The following is a 19,632-nucleotide window of genomic DNA, read 5'->3' on the forward strand; positions in this document are numbered from 1 at the left end:
GTTTGCTCCGCGCTTTAACAATAAACGCATCGTTCTCAATGGATAATTCTGTTTAATTGGCGAACAGAGAACAATGGTTCACGTGTGCTCATTAAAGCCAGCTATTCGAACACGGACATTGGTCCATAGGATTTAATTTTATATAACTAGTCTTCCTTTTTTTTTTTAACAAGCATATATAATTTAACGTGAAAAAAAAAATGAAGCTTTGTAAAAGAAAATCGTGCATCATCTACGGATTGTGAATATAAATACGCAAAATAGTCTCTAAGAAAGTTACTACGTTCATGGTTTTACTAGTAAAGTGGCGACCTCACATTTCTCTACGTAGAAACAGTTGAACAACTGCGATGGTGGTGTAATGGTCAGCATAGTTGCCTTCCAAGCAGTTGATCCGGGTTCGATTCCCGGCCATCGCAGGGGTTTCTTTTTTGTCGAGAAACTTGTACTTTTACTTCGTATAGACGATTTCCTCGTATTGTACTATTTTAATACATTCGGATTTCAACTGCGATGGTGGTGTAATGGTCAGCATAGTTGCCTTCCAAGCAGTTGATCCGGGTTCGATTCCCGGCCATCGCAGAGGATATTTTTTGCTTAAGAAAATTATAAATTTTACCTTATATAGGTGACACGTTCGTTATGTATTATTTTATACACGGGGAACATCAACTGCGATGGTGGTGTAATGGTCAGCATAGTTGCCTTCCAAGCAGTTGATCCGGGTTCGATTCCCGGCCATCGCAGGGATTATTTTTTGTATAAAAGGAATTGCGAATTTACCTTATATAGGTGATGTATTCCGTATCTGTCATTTTCTAGATGTAGTATATCAACTGCGATGGTGGTGTAATGGTCAGCATAGTTGCCTTCCAAGCAGTTGATCCGGGTTCGATTCCCGGCCATCGCAGTGGGATTTATTTTTGCCCCTTTTTCCTTCGTAATTTTCCTTCCATCTTATAAAACATTAAAATTTTTTTTATTTTAAACATACGATTGTAAATAAAAATTTTGCGATGGTAAAATGTTTGAAATCTGAAAAAAAAATAATATTTCCGATACCGGGAATCGAACCCGAGCCTCCTGGGTGAGAGCCAGGTATCCTAGCCACTAGACCATATCGGACAGATATTTTATAGTGTTCAAGTTTTTGTTCCACATGGTTAGCATTGTATATAATGTTATAAAATATTTTGACGAATTCAATTTTATCGCAGTTAATACGCAACAACGTTACATTGATTGTAATTTAAGTGTGCTGAATTAAACAGATTGATTCTTACCTTCCATTTACAATATCTTTATTTTTCGTTGTACATTTTCGTGACATTGGAACTTCAATGACCTTATTAACTGAGTTTGAATGTGTTCGTAATATTTTCCTATTTAAAAGATTCAAGAGCTAGAAATGGCGGGAAAATTGACATCTTACGATACCAACATCCAATCATGTACGAGCTCGGTAGATTTGGCAACAGTGGCAACTGTGTTGTTTGACTCAGGCACGCGGCATAGTGTCAGTGATTTTTCGATGACAAGGTGATAGTGTAGCGGGTGCTAGAAGGATTATTTCGTTTATCAGACAAAGGCTGCGTGAAACGCGGAAGTGCTGCGTATTTTGAACAAGCGACCTTAACAAGGGTAAGATTTTCACTGAACACTTGTTAAAAACGTGCCAGACGTCCACGAGACTTATCTTCAAATTTAGTTTTGGTGTCATTGACCGCAGTAGTCTCCTGCCACATCCTATTTGATATTAAGATTGTTAGTAACGGTATGTTAAATAAATGATAACCATCCTTACAAAGTATTTTAGATAATGGAAGTCGTCACGTGATAATTTTTAAGAAAAAACCGAAATTGTATATATATACATATATATACATTTTATCTTTCTTGTTTAAAGTTATTTAAAAATAATAATTGTACTAATGAAATATGTACATTTATAAAAGAACAGTATCGTAAATGTAATTAATTTTGTGCCTTCTTAATATTTCCTATTTGGTGAAAGCAACTAAAACTTTATGTAGCACTTGTCAAGATTTATATGGTTTAAGGACCTTGAAATAGTATATTTAGAAATAAGAATCTGTATCCGATATTTGTTCATTAATTGAAAACTTGTACATTGGAATAAAATTTTTATTTACCTTTTTTATAAATAATTTCAGTAAAAAACCAAACAAAAGTAATATGACAAAAGACACATAGCATCACAAAGATGGATAAATTTCATCAAAATATTCTTAAAATTTTAAGAAAAAATATAGTGGTTGATATAGATGTGCATAATGGTATTATAAAGCCATTGCAATCAGAATATATATTAACAGAACAACACATAACAGAAATTGAAACTGGCACTACTAAACAGCAAAAAGCTGAGATTTTGTTGGATATTCTTCCAAGGTATAACTGGTGCATGTAATTAAAGTTGTATTCGTACAATGAAATGCTTTCAACAATTTCATTTTCTTTAGTAATATATTTCAATAAGTGTTTCCTTTATAAATTACTTGTCAAATTATTATTATGTTTCATTTTTTAGTCGTGGTCCATATGCATTTGACATTTTTCGTCAAGCATTACGGCATCATTATGAATGGTTAAGTCAGGATATGGACAAACTTGAAGAAAATCGAAAAAGTTTTAATGACATAAAATATATGGGGACACCTACCCTTCCTCCAATTTCACCACTAACTGTTGTAAGGGAACAAAAGGTATAAGTCATATATATCACTAAAACATTAAAGATACACAAGTTACTCTAATACAATTCTCTGTTGATTAAGCACATTGTATAACATAAATATTTATTCATTCTTTCATTCATAATAAAATATATGAAAATATTTTCATGTTCTCTTGATATTAATAATGTACAATTATTTTCTATTGCTAAATGTGATATTTGATATTTTATGTGCATGCTTATGGAAATCAATCATGTAAGTTCAAAAAGGAAATTGTTGGATATTGTCTGCTATGCTAATTTTATTAATTATGCATACTTCTTACATAAAATCTGACTAATGCTTTATGATTTCAGACAAAACAGTTACAATATTATTTGGAACAACTACAACCAAATGGATATGTTGTGCTTCATGGTATGAAAGGTTTTGGTAAATCATGTTTAACAGCTAGTACATTAAAGGACACTAAATTTGTAAGAAATTTGTTTTATGTAAGTTGTACTTCAACTATTTTGATTAAAATTTTGTGCTGTAATAAAGATAATTTTTTATATTTCTTTCAGAATGAAGTATACTGGATTAAATTTGGATATAAACGCTCAGCAGATGAAGAAATATTAATTCAGCTTAACAGACTTTATCATCTTGTTAAAAATTTGGAAATATTACCAGAATCATTAAAACCAGAACTATTGAAAGATTCATTAATCCATTTCTTGAAATATCATTTTAGCAGAGAAAATCATTGTCAAGCTTTGTTAATTTTAGATGATGTTTGTGATAGTAAAATAATTGAAGTATTTGATTTTGAATGTAAAACATTAGTGATTACAGCCGATCTTGATCTTGTGTTGGACAAAAGACCTTCCGTGATTTCGGTGAATTATTTTTTCTTTATATATATATATATATGACAGAAACTTTAGGCCTCTTTGCGAAAGTATTAGATACAGAAGTAGAAAAGCTTCCTATGGAAGCAAAACGAATTCATGAAGAATGTAAAGGAATGCCTTTATTAATAGCTATGTTTTCTGCTCAATTTGAGGAATTTAAAGAAGATATGAAATTACGTTCAGACAGATGGAAATATTATTTAAATTCATTGAGAAATAGAGATGAAAATAACCAGTAATATTCTGAACATATAAATATACATATATTTGAATAACTTCATACTGACATAACTTTAAATAATTTTTAATTTTTCAGAGTAATTAGAAAATTTTTGGAAAAACAAGAAGCAATTTTTAATATGTGTATAGAACAGTTACCAGTTAATATGAGAAAACGCTATGAAGAATTAGTTATTTTTAGAGAAGATGTTAACATAACACCACAGGTAGAATAGTATGACATTTATATTATACTATTTTATATTTCCATGTCGAAAATATTCAGTAGATTTTTGTACAATATGATCTGTTCTCGCTTCATAGACGTTACAAATTCTGTGGGAAGGATGTCCATTTCAAGTTGAAGAAATGATGCTTGACTTGTGCCATAAGTCACTCGCAGCTAAACAGTGGAATGACGAATTACGCAGTTACATTTACGGAGTCCATGACTTATTACTTTGTCATCTTCGGAAAAAATTTTCGAAAAATGAATTGATAAAAATGCATCAATCGTTAATCGAAAAATATCGGAAATATTGCAATGATGATTTTTCGAAATTACCAGCAGATAATTACATTTATTCATATATTGGATATCATTTGCAGCAAGCACATCTATATGAAGAGTTTCCTAAAATATATTTAGATTTTGATTTTATCCAAGCAACAGTAGTCAACAGTGGTTTAAATAATTTGTTGTTTGATTTAAACAATTATCGAAAATACATTACCAAAAATAATGATCCAATATATGAAGTGCGTTTTACTGACTTGGAAAAATTCTTAGAAGAACAAGCAAGCATTATAGTAGAACATAGACGCAAAAAGTGTTTGGATATAGTACAAATTGCTATGAATTATTCTTATGATGGATATGTTAAAGAGACTGCTATTAAACTCGCAAGAGAAAGATCCAAACATTTATATATTTTTCATAACAAAAAATTAGGTCAAATGTATGTGCCATGCAGTGAAGAAACGTCAACAGAAATATACACAACATGTTTCGCATATGACCGAGATCTAATTTTAATCGGAAATGGATCAGGTGAAATATTTTTGTGGGATAGCGTTTACAAAGGGCAAAAGATTTTCAGTGGACATGATAAGAATAGTAAAATAAAAAAAATTGTTATATCTAATGAAGAAGATTGTTTTTTATCACTAGATGATCATGGTATAGTAAAACTTTTTAGACTTTCTGATCATGAAAATGATGAACATAATATTGCTGTATTGAGTCCAAGACAAAAACAATCTTCTTGGAGTGGAATTTTTACTAGTACAATTCCTCCTGATGATAGTTTAATAACGTTTTCTATTGCTGATGAAACCATATTAGATATGACATTTACACATGATAACAATCATGTTGCAGCCTGTACAAATAGAGGAACAATAAGGGTAAGTAGAGAAACAATAAATATATTTAAATATAAATAATAAATATAAATAAATTTTCATTAAATGAAATAAGATTATAATTGTACAATATTTTTTTGCTGTTTTAGATTTGGGATCATTGTGGAAATATATTAGAAGATCATAGTCATAATCCACAGAGGTAAGATTTTTAAATTTGATTATTCATACATTGATGTTTATACAGTTAAGATGGTATAAATTTTTGCAGTAGCAGTTACCTTAAAAATATAGCATTTACAATGGAAAGTAATCTGCTCCATATAATGGATGAAACAAATGGCGTTTTAATATCATATTGTAAATATGACAAAGAGTACCAATACTTATCACAGTACAATCCAGATTTACAAAAAAAGAACATTATCTTTTTCCGCAGTGTACCGAATCAAAATAATTCTTTATTCATTGTTACCGAAGAAAAGGCTGTATACATAAAATGGTTTAGATCGAGTAACAACCACATGCACAGTTATAATAAGCAAATAAGAGCAAATGTTGAAGATAAGAAGAGTGTTTATGTTTGTGCCAGTTTGACTAATGATGGCCAATACATAGTTTTGGCTGATTCGAGTGGTTTTATAAATATATGGAAAGTGGACGTTGGACAACAGCCAATAGCTACTTATAAAAGTCGTGTCTGTTCTTTAGACACATTCTGGTTAAAAAAAGAAGGATATCACGTTATTTGTGGCAGTGAAAATCAATTACTTCATAAATGGAAACTTCCAGTGCAGGGAACTTATACATCGATAAGAAAACCTGTGTTTGATGCATTAGTACAGGGATTTGGAGGTGCACCAGATACTGTTGTTACAGAAACGCTTTCAAATACTATTATTGCATTAAGGGGTGATAAAGTAATAGCAGAAAGTAAACCGATTGATGGGAAAATAAGTCATTTGATTTTATCTGATGAACGTGAAATAATTTATGTTACTGATAAAGGCATTGTTAATTTCTGTGATATAGCCCTGAAAAATAACAAATGTATATTAACCTTTCAATCTAATGTGGAATTAGTCAAAATTTTAAATATATTAGATACATCGGTTCACAAAGTAATTATCTGTAGAGCGACAGATAACATAGAGGTACAATCACAAAATATTTATTATATTGGAAATTGCAAAATCTTGCTAATGTTTCCTTAATCTATGTTTTATCATTTGCAGGTATGGGTAAATATAAATCGAACGTACTCAATTGAAGATACAGGATACGTTATTTCAATCTATGAGATTGATACAAAATATATACTAACAGTAACTCGAGATGGTATTATAAGAATTTGGTATGCCAGCGGAAGTAATTGGTTACGAAGGCGTAAAGTAACTGTTGGAAGTCCAGATATAGTTACCATTTTTAGTTGTCTGAGTTACGAAAAAAGGTTTCTCACTGTGTTGAATGAAAATGGAGATGTGATTCTGTATTATTTACAATATGATACAAGAACAGTACCAGTTAGTATCAATATAACGGAACATTTTAGAAAAAAGTACAGTTGCAAATTAACATGTTGCGAAATTTCACAAAATGAGAAGTATTTAGCTGTCGGTTTTGAAAGTGGAGAAATTTCTGTAAGCTTGCATTATAACGATTTTAATAACTATGATATATGCAAATAATGTTAACAAATATTATATTATCGTTAATTTCTAGGTTATCGATATATCGATGCAGGAGGAGATTCGTAAATTATGTTTTCATACAAGTTCCATTACACAGTTACATTGGGCACCTTCTACAGTTGAAATACCGATTTTACTTTCTGTAAGTTCTGGAGAATTAGTTTGGTGGAATATTACTTTGGCTATATACCTGAGCAAACCAAAAAGGATACGACACATAATGAATCGCAGCTTTAGCACTCCTTCTGTTGATGGGAAAGTATATGTCAACTCACATATATCTGCTAGTCAAAGTGTAGACTCACATATGTGCGATATGCAACATCAGTTAGAAGATAATACTTTGACAAATGATGTACCTAATCTAAGTAAGTTTTGGAGATCTAAAGAAAGTAAGGATCCTAGGCATTCAGCATTATTAGCTGTTGTCGAATTACCTTCGAACTATTTTACAAAAGTATGCATATCTGCCGATTTTACAAAGTTTGTTACAGTTGATATATATGGATCTATTAGTACTTTCACGTTATGCGAATACAATTAACGATAACTATTTTAATTGAATATACTTATAATTCAGTTTTAAATTTAAATATTGCAGAAGTGCAATAACTTGTAAAAACGTTACTTGCAAATAAGTAAAAGTTTCGAATTTTGTAAAAGGTAGATTTGGCTACAACATCGAAACAACGTATTTTATAGATAGGAAAATGAAAATATGAATAACGCTGACGGTTATAATTTCAATTGTATTAGAGTACGAATGATTTTGTGCAATTTAATTGACTGATGCTCAAGACTATACATGGGACGCACGTAAAGTTCTCAACAGTATCCTAATACCACTGCCTCTTGCATTTATCAAAAAATTAAAAGATCTCTTATTCACATAACCTTACATAGAAGACTGCAGTTCCGTTTTTTACTTCATTTTTTTTATACTAGTTCTTACATACAATACAATTTTTAGATCAATTTTAAAAGTATTCACATATTTCAAGTCCAGTGTGTTTTTCATAACTAGTTTCAAATAACTAAATTTACTAAACGTATTTTATACATTTTATTCTACTTATTTTTTGTACACGTGCTCTTTTCTACATATTTTAGATAATCATACCCCAGTTTAGTAATATGTCAAATATATAGTACATATACCCGCGTCCGGAAATGGCTCGTTTTCGATCTGGGAGTGTGTGTAAATAAGACGTGTGTCTATGAAGGGGCTGTCCCTTCGTATTTACACATTTTACTCATGGTACTTTGTAGAATGAATAACTATTAGGTCCGGCAGTCAGATTGCGAGTTGCTTCTTACTCTACATTATCTAACTCAGATCTGCCTTCCTGACAAGCGGTTGGAAAAAGGTACCCTTGGTCGTTTTCCTTTCCACCCGCTTCAGGAAGGCTTGAGATACTGACGAAAATTAGCCGGGAAAACGAACCTTCCGTTTGCCTGATTTGTCAGGCTCATGTGCAACTTTTACTGAGTGGCTATCACATGGTTTATGACCCGCTGTTCGCTATTGAACTTTGCATATATGTATAGTTAGAACTTTCGACTGCCGCAACCTTCTGGTTCTAAGAGACCAGCAAGGCTTGCAGTCTTCGTGCTGAATCGTAATCAAAAATAGCGTGATTCACCGTGGCCGTGTCATAAATCGAAGGCCACTCAATATTCCCGAACAATATATATGAGTATATATTTGATGCATAAGTATTATTGCAATATAAAATATATTTTAGTATCATATACATCATTTTTGTAAAGAACAATAATTGTGTTGTATCGCAAAAATATACAAAAAAAAAATTACAAAAGTAATTTTGTAATTTTAATGATTGGAAATTTTATTATAAGTGCTACACTAAGGCATAAAATATTTCAATTACATAATGGAACTACAAATTGTATAATTAAGAAATCTATTATCTTGCATTTTGATATAACGATTTTATTAAATAATAAGAAATTTTTAAGACATATTTAGCAAAATATGTCATACTCGGAATATGTTGGAGAATTAAATTATTTAAGTTAACATTTAAATAATATAAAAAATTTTATGGTTTACTAAAAATGTATAATCAATGTTAAAACATTACTGTATAAATTATTCATATTTAATGAGTTATGGAAATCTTCCATATCTTTGACTTTCATCTGTTCATTGAACTATAAAGTCAATACTATTTTCTACTGTTACTTTATACTATGTGCCTTAAATATACGGTATATGCATTTAAAAACAAGTGATAATTTGTTCATAAGTTTTATTGAATTTTTTAACAAATTTCTATATTTTAATTGTATGCACAACTATCAATTTATGGCACACAATTTATGCATTTATGTTACATACCAAATATAAAAATTGTAAACGTTCTAAGAAGTCGCAACAAAGATAAATCACTGTATTTCAATTCATACATAAAATCATACTTCGCTCTTATGTCATAGATTTTATTTGAGTGCGTCGATTTTTTCGGTTTTAATGAGATATATATTTCAAAAGATGACAGAACATGACGAAAAGTTTTCGACGTATCAGTATACAATAACCTTATAAAAATTGAATAAAAAACAAAAAAACATAGTATATTACATGTATTCTGACATATATTCTGTATATGCAATGGAAAATATATGGTTATGTATATGCCGAAATATTTGTCATTGTTTTGATATAGGAATACATGCTATCAATGTATTCGTGTTAACTGTGGTGCAATTCACGGGAGATGTGAACAATCACGAATCGAGGGATCATAATATTTGATCAGTGAAAACAAAGTTTGCATTCTCTCTCGTCGAGCTCAATTTCTGATAGCATTTATTATATTATTTAAGTCTTTTTTGCATTTTATTCGATGTTATAAAAAAGTGTATACATTTGAATGTAAATAAAGCAGTGTAAATACACATTCACACTTCCTTCTCACGAGATCAATGGACTGAAAGCGGAATTACGTTTGCAATGTTCCGCCATGTCGCGATGCAAAACAGCTACACGTGGTTAATATATTAATAGATTAGCATGACCATGCAATATAGAATTTGGCACTCTGCCGTGTTCAATTTTATACTCTAGGCCAATGTCGATTACTACATTCCTCGCTATTGATAATGTATTATCAATAGTGTTGATCGTGCATAGAGAATTTCCTTTATCGGTGGCAAGGTTGCGCATAATTCGTATTCAAAAACACAGCTCTAACATGCGTGTAAATTTGTTTCCGGAATTAATGGTAGTTGAGTATCTACAAACGTCTGTAAATATATATACATTGATACAGACGTTAATTGAATGTGAATAATTGCAGATCGTCTAACAGATAAGTGTAATTGTGATTACTTCATTCAATTACAATCTTATCTCTAAGCAGACAAGTTCTAACATCACGATAATCTTGTTGAAATTATGTTGTAACATAACTATTTAAAAACTTTAATTGAATGATAAAATAGATAACGCTATATGATTTTAAACGAAGGCATCATTAATATGAATTTTATTTCAATAGATATGCGATCAAAAGTTGTTGAACACAAGAAGTTTTGCGATATATTGTATTAATTTCGAGCATCGATTCTAACCGATAATCGTTCATAGGTACTTCCCTGTGGCAATAGTTGTAGGTTAATTACTACATCACTATTATCCGTCAGTATTAATCGATCGAAGAGATCCTAAATAATCCATGCTAGTGTGTGAATACAAATGATGTACACAAATGAACAGATATACGTACACAGCATAGCGCTTCAGGTCCCGGAAATCTGTGCGGGGAAAGGAATGGGCGGAGTACCCTTGCGACCAGCATAGCTACTAATATCGCACTTCGCGATATTCAGTCTCAGTGTGCGGATCGGATCGTCGTGTTGCTTGTCATTTCCACGTTCACTCGTTTCGTAACAGATCTTCGAACAGTCGGGTCTCTAACTTTTTTTTTCTTTTTCTTTTTAACGTTATTGGCGTGTGAACGCGCGATAAACAATGTCGGTCGTTTACAAGAACACGATGAACGCGATTGGCAAGTGTGTGCCGCAAAAGTTTCAGCCACTGTGGAATCACCCAGCTGGTTAGTAAGTTATCGATGATTATTTAGATTTCTGAAATCGTAACACGTGTGAGGAGCGTATATCTTTCTTCGTGTCACTGTAGCAGCGTGCATTCGTTTTGGCGGGCGAAAAAAAAAGAAACACTGTCGTAACGCCTTACGAACTTCAGGCATCTACTTTTTTGTCATTTCTCGTGCTGCAGTTCTGTGAACTCGATGGACTTGACCGTCGTTAACACGCGTGCACATGTGAATCAATGTCATCCCACGACACGGTGCCCTACATTCTAGGCTCGCTACATTTATGTACTTCTTCTATCGTATTTTCTTGTAAAATTTCGCAGCGTCAACGGTTCTAAAGAACTTTCGCGATAATGCATCGATATCTACTAAACGAACATCTTGAAGTTTGTCACAGATTATATTTTTTGTAAATGGATTTTGAAATTTGCTCGAACGAGAGGTTGTGTAATACATAAATTATGAAACACGATTCTAATCTTTACTTAAAATTCAGATGACACAATCATTATCGCTGTGTCACGAATTACTTGTATTTTGTTTCTTTCCAGGCTAATACTAGCGATATATTCCTCAACTATTAAAAGAAATATGTAACAGCAGTATCGACCTATTTTCCCCTTTCAGGTCCGCAGACTATATTCTTCTGGGCACCAGCTTTTAAATGGGTCAGTAATATCTTTGAAATTTAACGTCATGCTGAATGTTATTATATAACATACATTTTACAATAGTAATGTCGTTTGATATCGTTACAGAACAACCGAACTATTAACTGCACGTTTAGATTTTCAATCACTGGACAAGCGTAATATAGTTGGCATAAACGAATCAATTCTAAAGCAAGTAAATGCGCGGGTTTTCTGCTGTTGGCTGCAATAAACACGTTACAGAAATATTTCTCGACTATGAAGACGTTGTATCCGCATGGACTTGATCCAAATGCGCTGCTAATGCTCGTCATAGCAAATATTGCGAAAGAAATAAATGTCGCTTTGCGATCACCTTTGATCATTTCGTAACAGTGTTTTATACATACTTCCGCAACGGTGCATACAATGGATAATACACTGTCGATACACGTGTTTTAACTCAACGTTAAAAAGCAATATAGTCGCGCGTAAATGTCACGTTAAGCTAATAAAATTTTAATATGTATAAAATTATGAATTTTACAACCAAAGATTTCTTAGATCAAAATTACACGCGCCCGCGATATCTTGTAACGTATCACGGTCGATTTAGCTGAATATAGGTCAATCTTGTAAAGTAAACCGTTTGAATGCGACCTAGATTGTTGACCTTTTCATTAACCGTTCCTCTTACATTGAAATACTCGTTATTTTTCCTGTCCCTTTCCTTTTCATTTGTCTCCTTTGTGGCGTACATTTTGGAAATGTTAAACGGAAGTTTTCAAATTGCAGGGACTTGTAGTAGCTGGCCTCGGTGATCTGCAGAGGCCAGCAAACCAAATTTCCATTAGCCAATCAAGTGCCTTGGGCGTTACTGGCGTGATATGGACCAGGTACTCGCTGGCGATCACTCCGAAAAACTGGAGCCTTTTTAGTGTAAATCTCTTCGTGGCCATTACATCTTTATACCAAGTTAGTCGAGCAATAATGTAAGTTTCCTTCATCTATATTACGTAAAAATTTTTTTAACTTGACCTTAATTTTAAGAGATAATATTTTAAGAAAAATAGCATTTAATTAGAAGATTTTCTTTTTTCTATATTTTAAATATCTAATTAAATTATTTCTTTCAGGTACCAACGTGAACAGGAAGCTTTAAAGGAAAAGTCTGCAGCAACGGCGAAGGAGAAATAGTGACTATATTGAAGTAATGCACATTCCTAGGGATACAACTACATATATGTATATATGTGTATATATATATAGAGAATGTTAGGCATATTTTAGTGACTTGTGGAACGTATTCGACCGTTACACAACTCTGAACAAAAAGAGAACAAACGTAATTTTAGAAAAATGACGCGGGTTCATAATTGGTTTGAGCATGAACTTACAGTAATCATGAAAGTTTCGTAGTAAAATTGTAAATACTTCTCTCTAATTAAATGTACGTTATATATATATATATATAATAGGGGTGCATCAGACAGAAACAATCATGATGATAACAGAAAAAAGCAATTACGAAATACAAAAAGATAAGCAATTGCAAGTCAGGGTTATAACAGAAAAAAAATCAAATACTGTAATCAAACATATTCAAGAATGTCGAGATACCAAATATACAATGCCAAAATTCGGGAACGTAAAACACCAAATATAGAATACCAATAGTCAAAGTTTAAAATATTAATAATCGGAAAATAGAAAACGTCGAATATTAATATTATGTTTAAATTCACGATACCAAAAAAGAAAAAGGAAGACTCGAATACCTGTGATATCGAACCTAAGGTGCTGTTCGTATCTTTATTCCACTAGCAACGCATAAATTCTAAATCCTAAACTAAGTACAAATGTACCAACAGAATATATAGCATGATTCCGAAATGCAGTACAACATTTAAAGGCGTATATTGTAAATTAAAACACCAACCGATAGCACACCAATATGTAGTAATATATTAGACTTAGGTAAATTTGTTTGCGTACAAATCTACCTCTATGTAATAATGTACAATTTACTCGTTTTAACGATTCGCAACACTGATGCTGAAGTATTCGAAGAAGTAGGAAATGTACAAATTATATACCGAGTTCGATAATGTTGTAACTGCCTTGTATAAATTTAAACATTTCCGTAAAATACACTATACGGTACATTTTCAGTTTCAAATATAGCGCCAAAAATGATACCTAAATCGGAAAATTAATATCCCTAGAACCTCTAGGGACATTTAGTCTCGTGTGGCATTCTGTTTATATGGTTTCAAACCTGTATAAATTATAACTTAGATTGCACACGTTATACTTCGCACCAGTGCTGCCAGAATCGTGGGACATCGGCGGAAGCAGTTACCCCCACTATGACCTACCGCCGTCTCCCACTATACCGTCCCCGTGCTCTCACACAATGTAGCGATAGCTCTGTCCGTGTGCGCAGCCTGTTCGGCTCTTTCCGCCAATAATCTACCGCTCAAGAAAGTGCACGAGTAACAATAATCAAGAGATTCCCTTTGAATCTCGGTGAAACGCAGTGTTTAGAGTATATGAGCGTTCGGGACAAAAATTAAAACTTCTAAATTAATCAATTTTCGACCTAAGTTCTCTCTAATACTTTTTCGAAAAGAATTCAAATATGCATTGATTGGCACATAAAAAAATATATGGTTTCATTTAAAAAAATTGTAGCGATCTATATTTTTTATCGAGTAAAAACTTTTTTGTAAATTTTCATTAACACGATGTATTGTTAACTGAATACTGATTAACTTTTATTTGAAAAATTTGTTCATCAGTTTCGCGGAAATACCGGCAAAATAGTAGCGGCCGTTTCGCATACAGGGGTTTCAGAGACAAATATCAACTTTATATACGTTCAAAATTTCTCTTTTATTTTTGTTTTGCAATTTTCATTAGGAAGTTAAATAACAATATGAATAATAAAAAAATTGAATAGCGCGTACAATAGTAGGATAGGACGGCTAGAATACTGAACGCGTCAATAACGATTTTGACAATTTTCTTCATTTTGAGCAAATTTGAGCAGTTAAATTTGACATTAATATAAAGATTTATATGTTCAAAATTAATATACAAAAAATCACTCGGTACTTTTTTTAAAGTTTCGTTAAATTTGATAAAAATTTTACATAAAAAATTAGGAAAATTTATCACTATTGTATTCAAATTCTGTCAGCCTCAAAGGTATTTAGGTACTAAACACAACCTATAAAAATCAAATCAAAAACACAAATGGTCTGTGAATGACACATATTTGAAAAATACACTGATTTTAATGAAGCAAATTTCACGTCTTAATTTTAACAACAAATGGACGTATTCAGTCAAAATTATAGGTAATATTACAAACTACGGTTTGTTATTAATATTTTAAAATGAAAAAATTTTTAGATTTTACACTTTGAATTTCTAATTTTTGTCCATTGGTCGAAACACTGTGCGTCGGTGTTACTTTTTATTTTTAATTATTTTGTAATTTCATTTTGTTACATTTCAGTGAAATAAAACATTTGAGAAATATTGATCTGCAAAGCACTTATCAAGGAGTCTACATACCTCACCCACCAGGATTTTAATGAGACTTGCAGGGATGAATCTAGATGTCGAAAAATGGCATTCTATAAAATATTTCATCTCAATGCGCATTTTTTATAAACAATTGAAATTACTCTATAAAACTTGAGAAGTTTAGCCATTATTCAACAATCGGCAGTGAGCCAGTGCACAGGGTGTTTGTTTCGTAATCGGGTAATCTGAGTTCGGATCTTTGTACAATGAAGAATTTTTTTCACTCTTACTTTAATTGATAAAATTTCACATTACTTCATTTTTATATCTTTACTTTTATGTTTTTTCAACCGTTTGAAGATAATAAAAATATAATCACTCATTCACAATGAACTACCTGCGTCTATTTTCCACCAAATATAAAAAATAACAAATGTAATTGTAATTTAATATTGCACATTGCAAAAAATTTCTGTTTCTACTGTTTTTACAATTTGTATCATCTCGCTAGTTGTCATAATTAATACAATAAGTATATGATTAATATATCTATACTTACATATATTGTGTATTGTTTATACATATGTATATTGTGTAAATATTTATCGTAGGCAAAAATTATGTATTAAGTTTATATGTACAAATACTATATCTTTTGTAAAAATATGTTTTATTCGAAGTTTTAAAATTAATTATGTAAGACTAAGGAATTACAGGCGTTCAAAATAACTGATATTAAAATAACGTTGGTCGCTCGTCGATGACTACGTGCGATATTGTGTGGGCTGCTGCCCTCTTTCCCGTTTTTATATGGCTCTCCGGCCGTTAGGACCCTGCAAGCCGTGAGGTGGGGGTGCAGCCTACGCTCGCCCTTGTCCAGAGCCCCCTGGCGGCTCGGGTCCCGTGGTCGTTGTCTAGGCGCGTCGCACAGCGCCTTACAATAATTTATATAAATAAATTGCAGATGTCATAAAATAAAATAATATTAGATTTTATCAATTAAAATAAAAGTAAAAAATATTCTTTTACCTCCCCTTCAAGACTCGAAACGTACAATATTCACTTACGAAGCAAACGTTTTAAGCGCACACCTACTGTCGATTATTAAACGTAAATTAAACATACAAAGTTTTATAGAAGTAATTTCAATTGTTTATAAAAAATACACAATGAAATGAAATATTTGACAGAATGTCATTTGTTCGACTTCAGATTCATCCCTCCAAATTTCGTTAAAATCCTCGGAGGTCAGGTATGTAGTCTCCTTGTTAAGTGCCTTGCACATCAATATTTCTCAAATTTTTTATTTCACTGAAAAGTTACAAAGTGAAATTAGAAATTAATTAAAAATAAAAAGTAACATCGTCGCACCGAGATTCAAAGGGAATCTCCTGATTGTTACTCATTCGCTCAGGTTGCTCAAGCGTCGCGTGGTGACGTAGATCATTGGCGGAAAAAGCCGAATAGGCTTCGCACACAGACAAAACTATCGCTATACTTGTGTGAGAGCACGAGGACGGTATAGTGGGGGTAACCGAGAGAGGACGGTTGTAGAGGGGGGTAACCGCTTCGGCCGACGTCTCACGATCGCTGCTTCGCACGGCATGCCGAGGAAAATCGATTGAAGTACTGTAACTCATTTCCCTTCCAGGCTAGTTGCGCCGTTCGCGGCTGTAGTACAAAAGGCACGTCCGTACGTAGAATCGACGCAGTTCGTGGTTGCGCGACTAGCGAAGCGGACAAGTTTCTGCCGTCATTCGGTCCCGTAAGGGTTTCAGTGACGTTTGTGCTAGCATAGAAGAGAGGACGGAGAAGGCGATCAAGATATCACGCACATTCAAGTGTTGAAGCTACATTAGAATTGAAAATGTTCACCGGATTAACGAATCAGGTGTCTACGTGGATGGGCAAAAAGGCGGAGGACGCCGGTACAGAGGTGCCGGCTGAAGAAAAAGTTGCCGCATCTGCAGAAGGAGAAGATGTGGACAGAAAAGATAGGTGAGTATCGTTATTAACCTATAATTATTATTCCACTATTGAACGCTGTAACCAGTTCGACATTCCAACGTTTCGTAGACGAAGCTAATCTTGTTTATGCCACGGTAACGTTCGTTTCTCTTTTGTTTCATTTACAGGGACGCGTATTGCGTTTCAACGATAACTCGCTTGTTTGTCACACGCGAGAGTTTGTTTTTGACAAAAGACGCGTAATTTCTAACCGGACGTGAAATGCACCTACGGTCTTTTTGCGCATATGTACGGCGCGTTGAAACTTTCAGATTCGATCTGCCGATGCTTTTTTGAAAGTAGATCGATAGCATTCGTCTCTATGCTTACGTAAAGTATTTCTTAGGCGAGGATGTTACGACGTTTCGTGAATCAAAATGAGGTTAACATGTACTCAAAGTACTGCGTTGCACTTAACCTTTCCGTGCGATCTTCGCAGTTGTCAATAACCGATACGGTTTACAGATAAAGACCTATCTGGAATCGGTGACAATTATTCTGCGTAATAAGAATATCAACGAATACTAATTACGCCATTGCTATCTCGACTAATCAAACGATACAACTTCGAACCGTACCGATTAAAAAATTCAACTTCACACGATACGTTCGTTTCGAAGATACCATCGGAAAATCTTTTCGCGATATTCTCGAAATGCCAAGAAAATACGAATCCACCCGGTTTATCCCTTGATCCTGTAATTCGAAGCGACGCGGCTTGTAAAATACAGTCGCAATATATTCCCCATTTTCGTTTTACGTGCCCGGCTATCAAACGTTACAAGCTTTTAAATATTACATCACGCTTCTCTCGTTTTCGTGCGTTTTTCAGCGTAACCAGCCATGTTAGATATTTCATATTTTCCGCTTAGAGGGCAGCGAGAGAGACGGTCGCCGGTTCTCACGAGTGTTATCGGGCGGATTTTGTGCACGGTGCACGACATTTATACGGCCATTCCCGAAAAATTACGTCACGTGAAATGCATCTCGGAAATGAGATTCCACGGAACGAAGAACTGCGTCGTGATAGGTCGTCTCGTAGTAAATTTCGCGATGCACGTTAACCCTCTGTCGGCGTCTGTTACACGAAAATCAATGCATCGTCGAATGAATTTTTTTCTTTTAATGAAAAATTCACCTCTCAACCTCTGTTATTCATTTTATTCTCATTTCCTCTCCCCCATTAATCATTCCAATCTTCTTCGTTAAACATACCAGCGGAAGCTAAATATATCTTGGCGCACATAAAGGCGTATTCTTATCGACGGTGAGAAATGGTTTGTTTCGCCGTTAGCCGGCTGACTCACGGGTTAGAAAGTCTCCTCCGGTTTCCCATTTCTATTCGTCGCGAATTCGATTTTTATTTTTCACCTTTACGCCGGCTCGAACATCGTTTGTGCGTCACCCAGTGGAGCTAGACGACGTGTCCCCCCCATTTCTCTACTCTCTTTTTTCTTTTTTTTTTCTCTCCCTCAAAGAGTCGCGGTTTCACCCGTTAATTTAATTCCCTCTGTTCAACCGCGTCCGAGTATTTTTATTTAGACAAGAGGCAGCCAATAGTAAAAGAGTTGAAAAAAAAAAAAAAAAGCACGGCGACGGTACCGGCCGGCCACCTTTCCAGCCGGATACACGTTATCGAGCTACCTTTTAATTCTATCTCTGCTACTAAAAACGAACCGAGTGAGAGAGAAAAATACGAGAAAAATAGAGAAAAGGTCGTAGTCACTTTCATCGCTCCGGCGTAACCGAAACAATTTCCCTGGAGTACGTCGATCTCCTGGTTAAAGGTGGCGCATAATTTAGTAATTCTCGGGTCAATTGCTTCGCTGATTCTATTCCACGAGAGGACAAGAGAGAGTGGAACCTCGGATATAATGTTGCTGCCGGGATAAACTTTTCAGCGTGCGTTCGGTTCGGGTTTTCGTTCGAAAATTTCGCTAGAGGGAAAAAAATATTCTTCTCCCTGTTAAAACGTGTACCGAAGGCGATGTTTTTTAAGAATTCGTTACATAACGCGTGTACACGATTAAACCGCCGGATGAAACGACGGAAGGATTTTGAGGAAAAGGAAAGCTAGATAGAGGTTCGTTTCGCTTACGAAGAAACTGCGATGTTTCTATGAAACGAAGGGTTGAAAGGAGGAGGAGGGGGCGTTGGGTGGGGGGTGGTTGGAGTGGTCGTAATCTTTTATATAGGTCGCAATCGATAACACCGCGGCCGCCCTCCCACGAAACTGTTCAATTTCGTAGAATGTTAATGAGGGTTCGTAACTTGTTTTTTTCTCTCTCTCTGTCTTCTCTCTACTTTTCTCCAGTTTTTAACGAAAATTATTTTTAATTTATTTTTTTTTTAACGTTTCAACGATACACCGGGTTTTTGGTGAATTTTTCGATCGATATGTATTACGGTGTGTATCTGTTATTTCATCGAAGCGTAAGTTATTGGGGAACGGCGTTGCGTGTGTGAAAGGTAATCGCGCGGCGTAGCTGTAGGTAATTCGAAATGATTGC

General features: G+C 33.8%; 3 protein-coding genes and 5 non-coding genes across 8 annotated transcripts in view; 7 read left to right on the forward strand and 1 right to left on the reverse strand.

Annotated features, from left to right (window-relative positions):
• Positions 1 to 347: 347 nt before the first annotated feature.
• Trnag-ucc lies at positions 348 to 419 on the forward strand. Its single transcript has one exon. It is a non-coding gene; the product is annotated as a tRNA-Gly (tRNA).
• A 91-nt stretch (positions 420 to 510) lies between these two features.
• On the forward strand, positions 511 to 582 carry Trnag-ucc. Its single transcript has one exon. It is a non-coding gene; the product is annotated as a tRNA-Gly (tRNA).
• A 92-nt stretch (positions 583 to 674) lies between these two features.
• Trnag-ucc lies at positions 675 to 746 on the forward strand. Its single transcript has one exon. It is a non-coding gene; the product is annotated as a tRNA-Gly (tRNA).
• A 92-nt stretch (positions 747 to 838) lies between these two features.
• On the forward strand, positions 839 to 910 carry Trnag-ucc. The gene has a single exon. It is a non-coding gene; the product is annotated as a tRNA-Gly (tRNA).
• A 143-nt stretch (positions 911 to 1,053) lies between these two features.
• Positions 1,054 to 1,125, reverse strand: Trnae-cuc. Its single transcript has one exon. It is a non-coding gene; the product is annotated as a tRNA-Glu (tRNA).
• Positions 1,126 to 1,585: 460 nt separating this feature from the next.
• On the forward strand, positions 1,586 to 7,414 carry LOC108576039 (apoptotic protease-activating factor 1). The gene is given in 12 exon segments (XM_017938983.1): positions 1,586 to 1,641; positions 2,175 to 2,412; positions 2,552 to 2,726; positions 3,056 to 3,193; positions 3,266 to 3,595; positions 3,598 to 3,830; positions 3,912 to 4,041; positions 4,139 to 5,221; positions 5,329 to 5,381; positions 5,457 to 6,328; positions 6,407 to 6,819; positions 6,902 to 7,414. Coding segments are annotated over 11 exon segments (4,128 nt in total). The 5' UTR covers positions 1,586 to 1,641; positions 2,175 to 2,224.
• Positions 7,415 to 10,721: 3,307 nt separating this feature from the next.
• On the forward strand, positions 10,722 to 13,409 carry LOC108576018 (mitochondrial pyruvate carrier 3-like). The gene is made up of 4 exons (XM_017938961.1): positions 10,722 to 10,952; positions 11,580 to 11,620; positions 12,377 to 12,573; positions 12,718 to 13,409. The coding sequence occupies exons 1-4, from the start codon at positions 10,868 to 10,870 to the stop codon at positions 12,776 to 12,778; spliced, it is 384 nt and encodes a 127-aa protein (XP_017794450.1). The 5' UTR covers positions 10,722 to 10,867; the 3' UTR covers positions 12,779 to 13,409.
• Positions 13,410 to 16,810: 3,401 nt separating this feature from the next.
• The window catches only part of LOC108576047 (synapse-associated protein of 47 kDa), a 124,236-nt gene continuing 121,414 nt past the window's right edge, over positions 16,811 to 19,632 (forward strand). Inside the window, exon 1 of the mRNA XM_017938993.1 lies at positions 16,811 to 17,113. Coding sequence (XP_017794482.1) covers positions 16,983 to 17,113 — 131 coding nt within the window. The 5' untranslated portion in view covers positions 16,811 to 16,982. The remainder of the gene's footprint in view (positions 17,114 to 19,632) is intronic.

This window comes from Habropoda laboriosa, unplaced genomic scaffold (genome assembly GCF_001263275.1).
Source record: "Habropoda laboriosa isolate 0110345459 unplaced genomic scaffold, ASM126327v1 scaffold309, whole genome shotgun sequence".
Classification (NCBI taxonomy): domain Eukaryota; kingdom Metazoa; phylum Arthropoda; class Insecta; order Hymenoptera; family Apidae; genus Habropoda; species Habropoda laboriosa.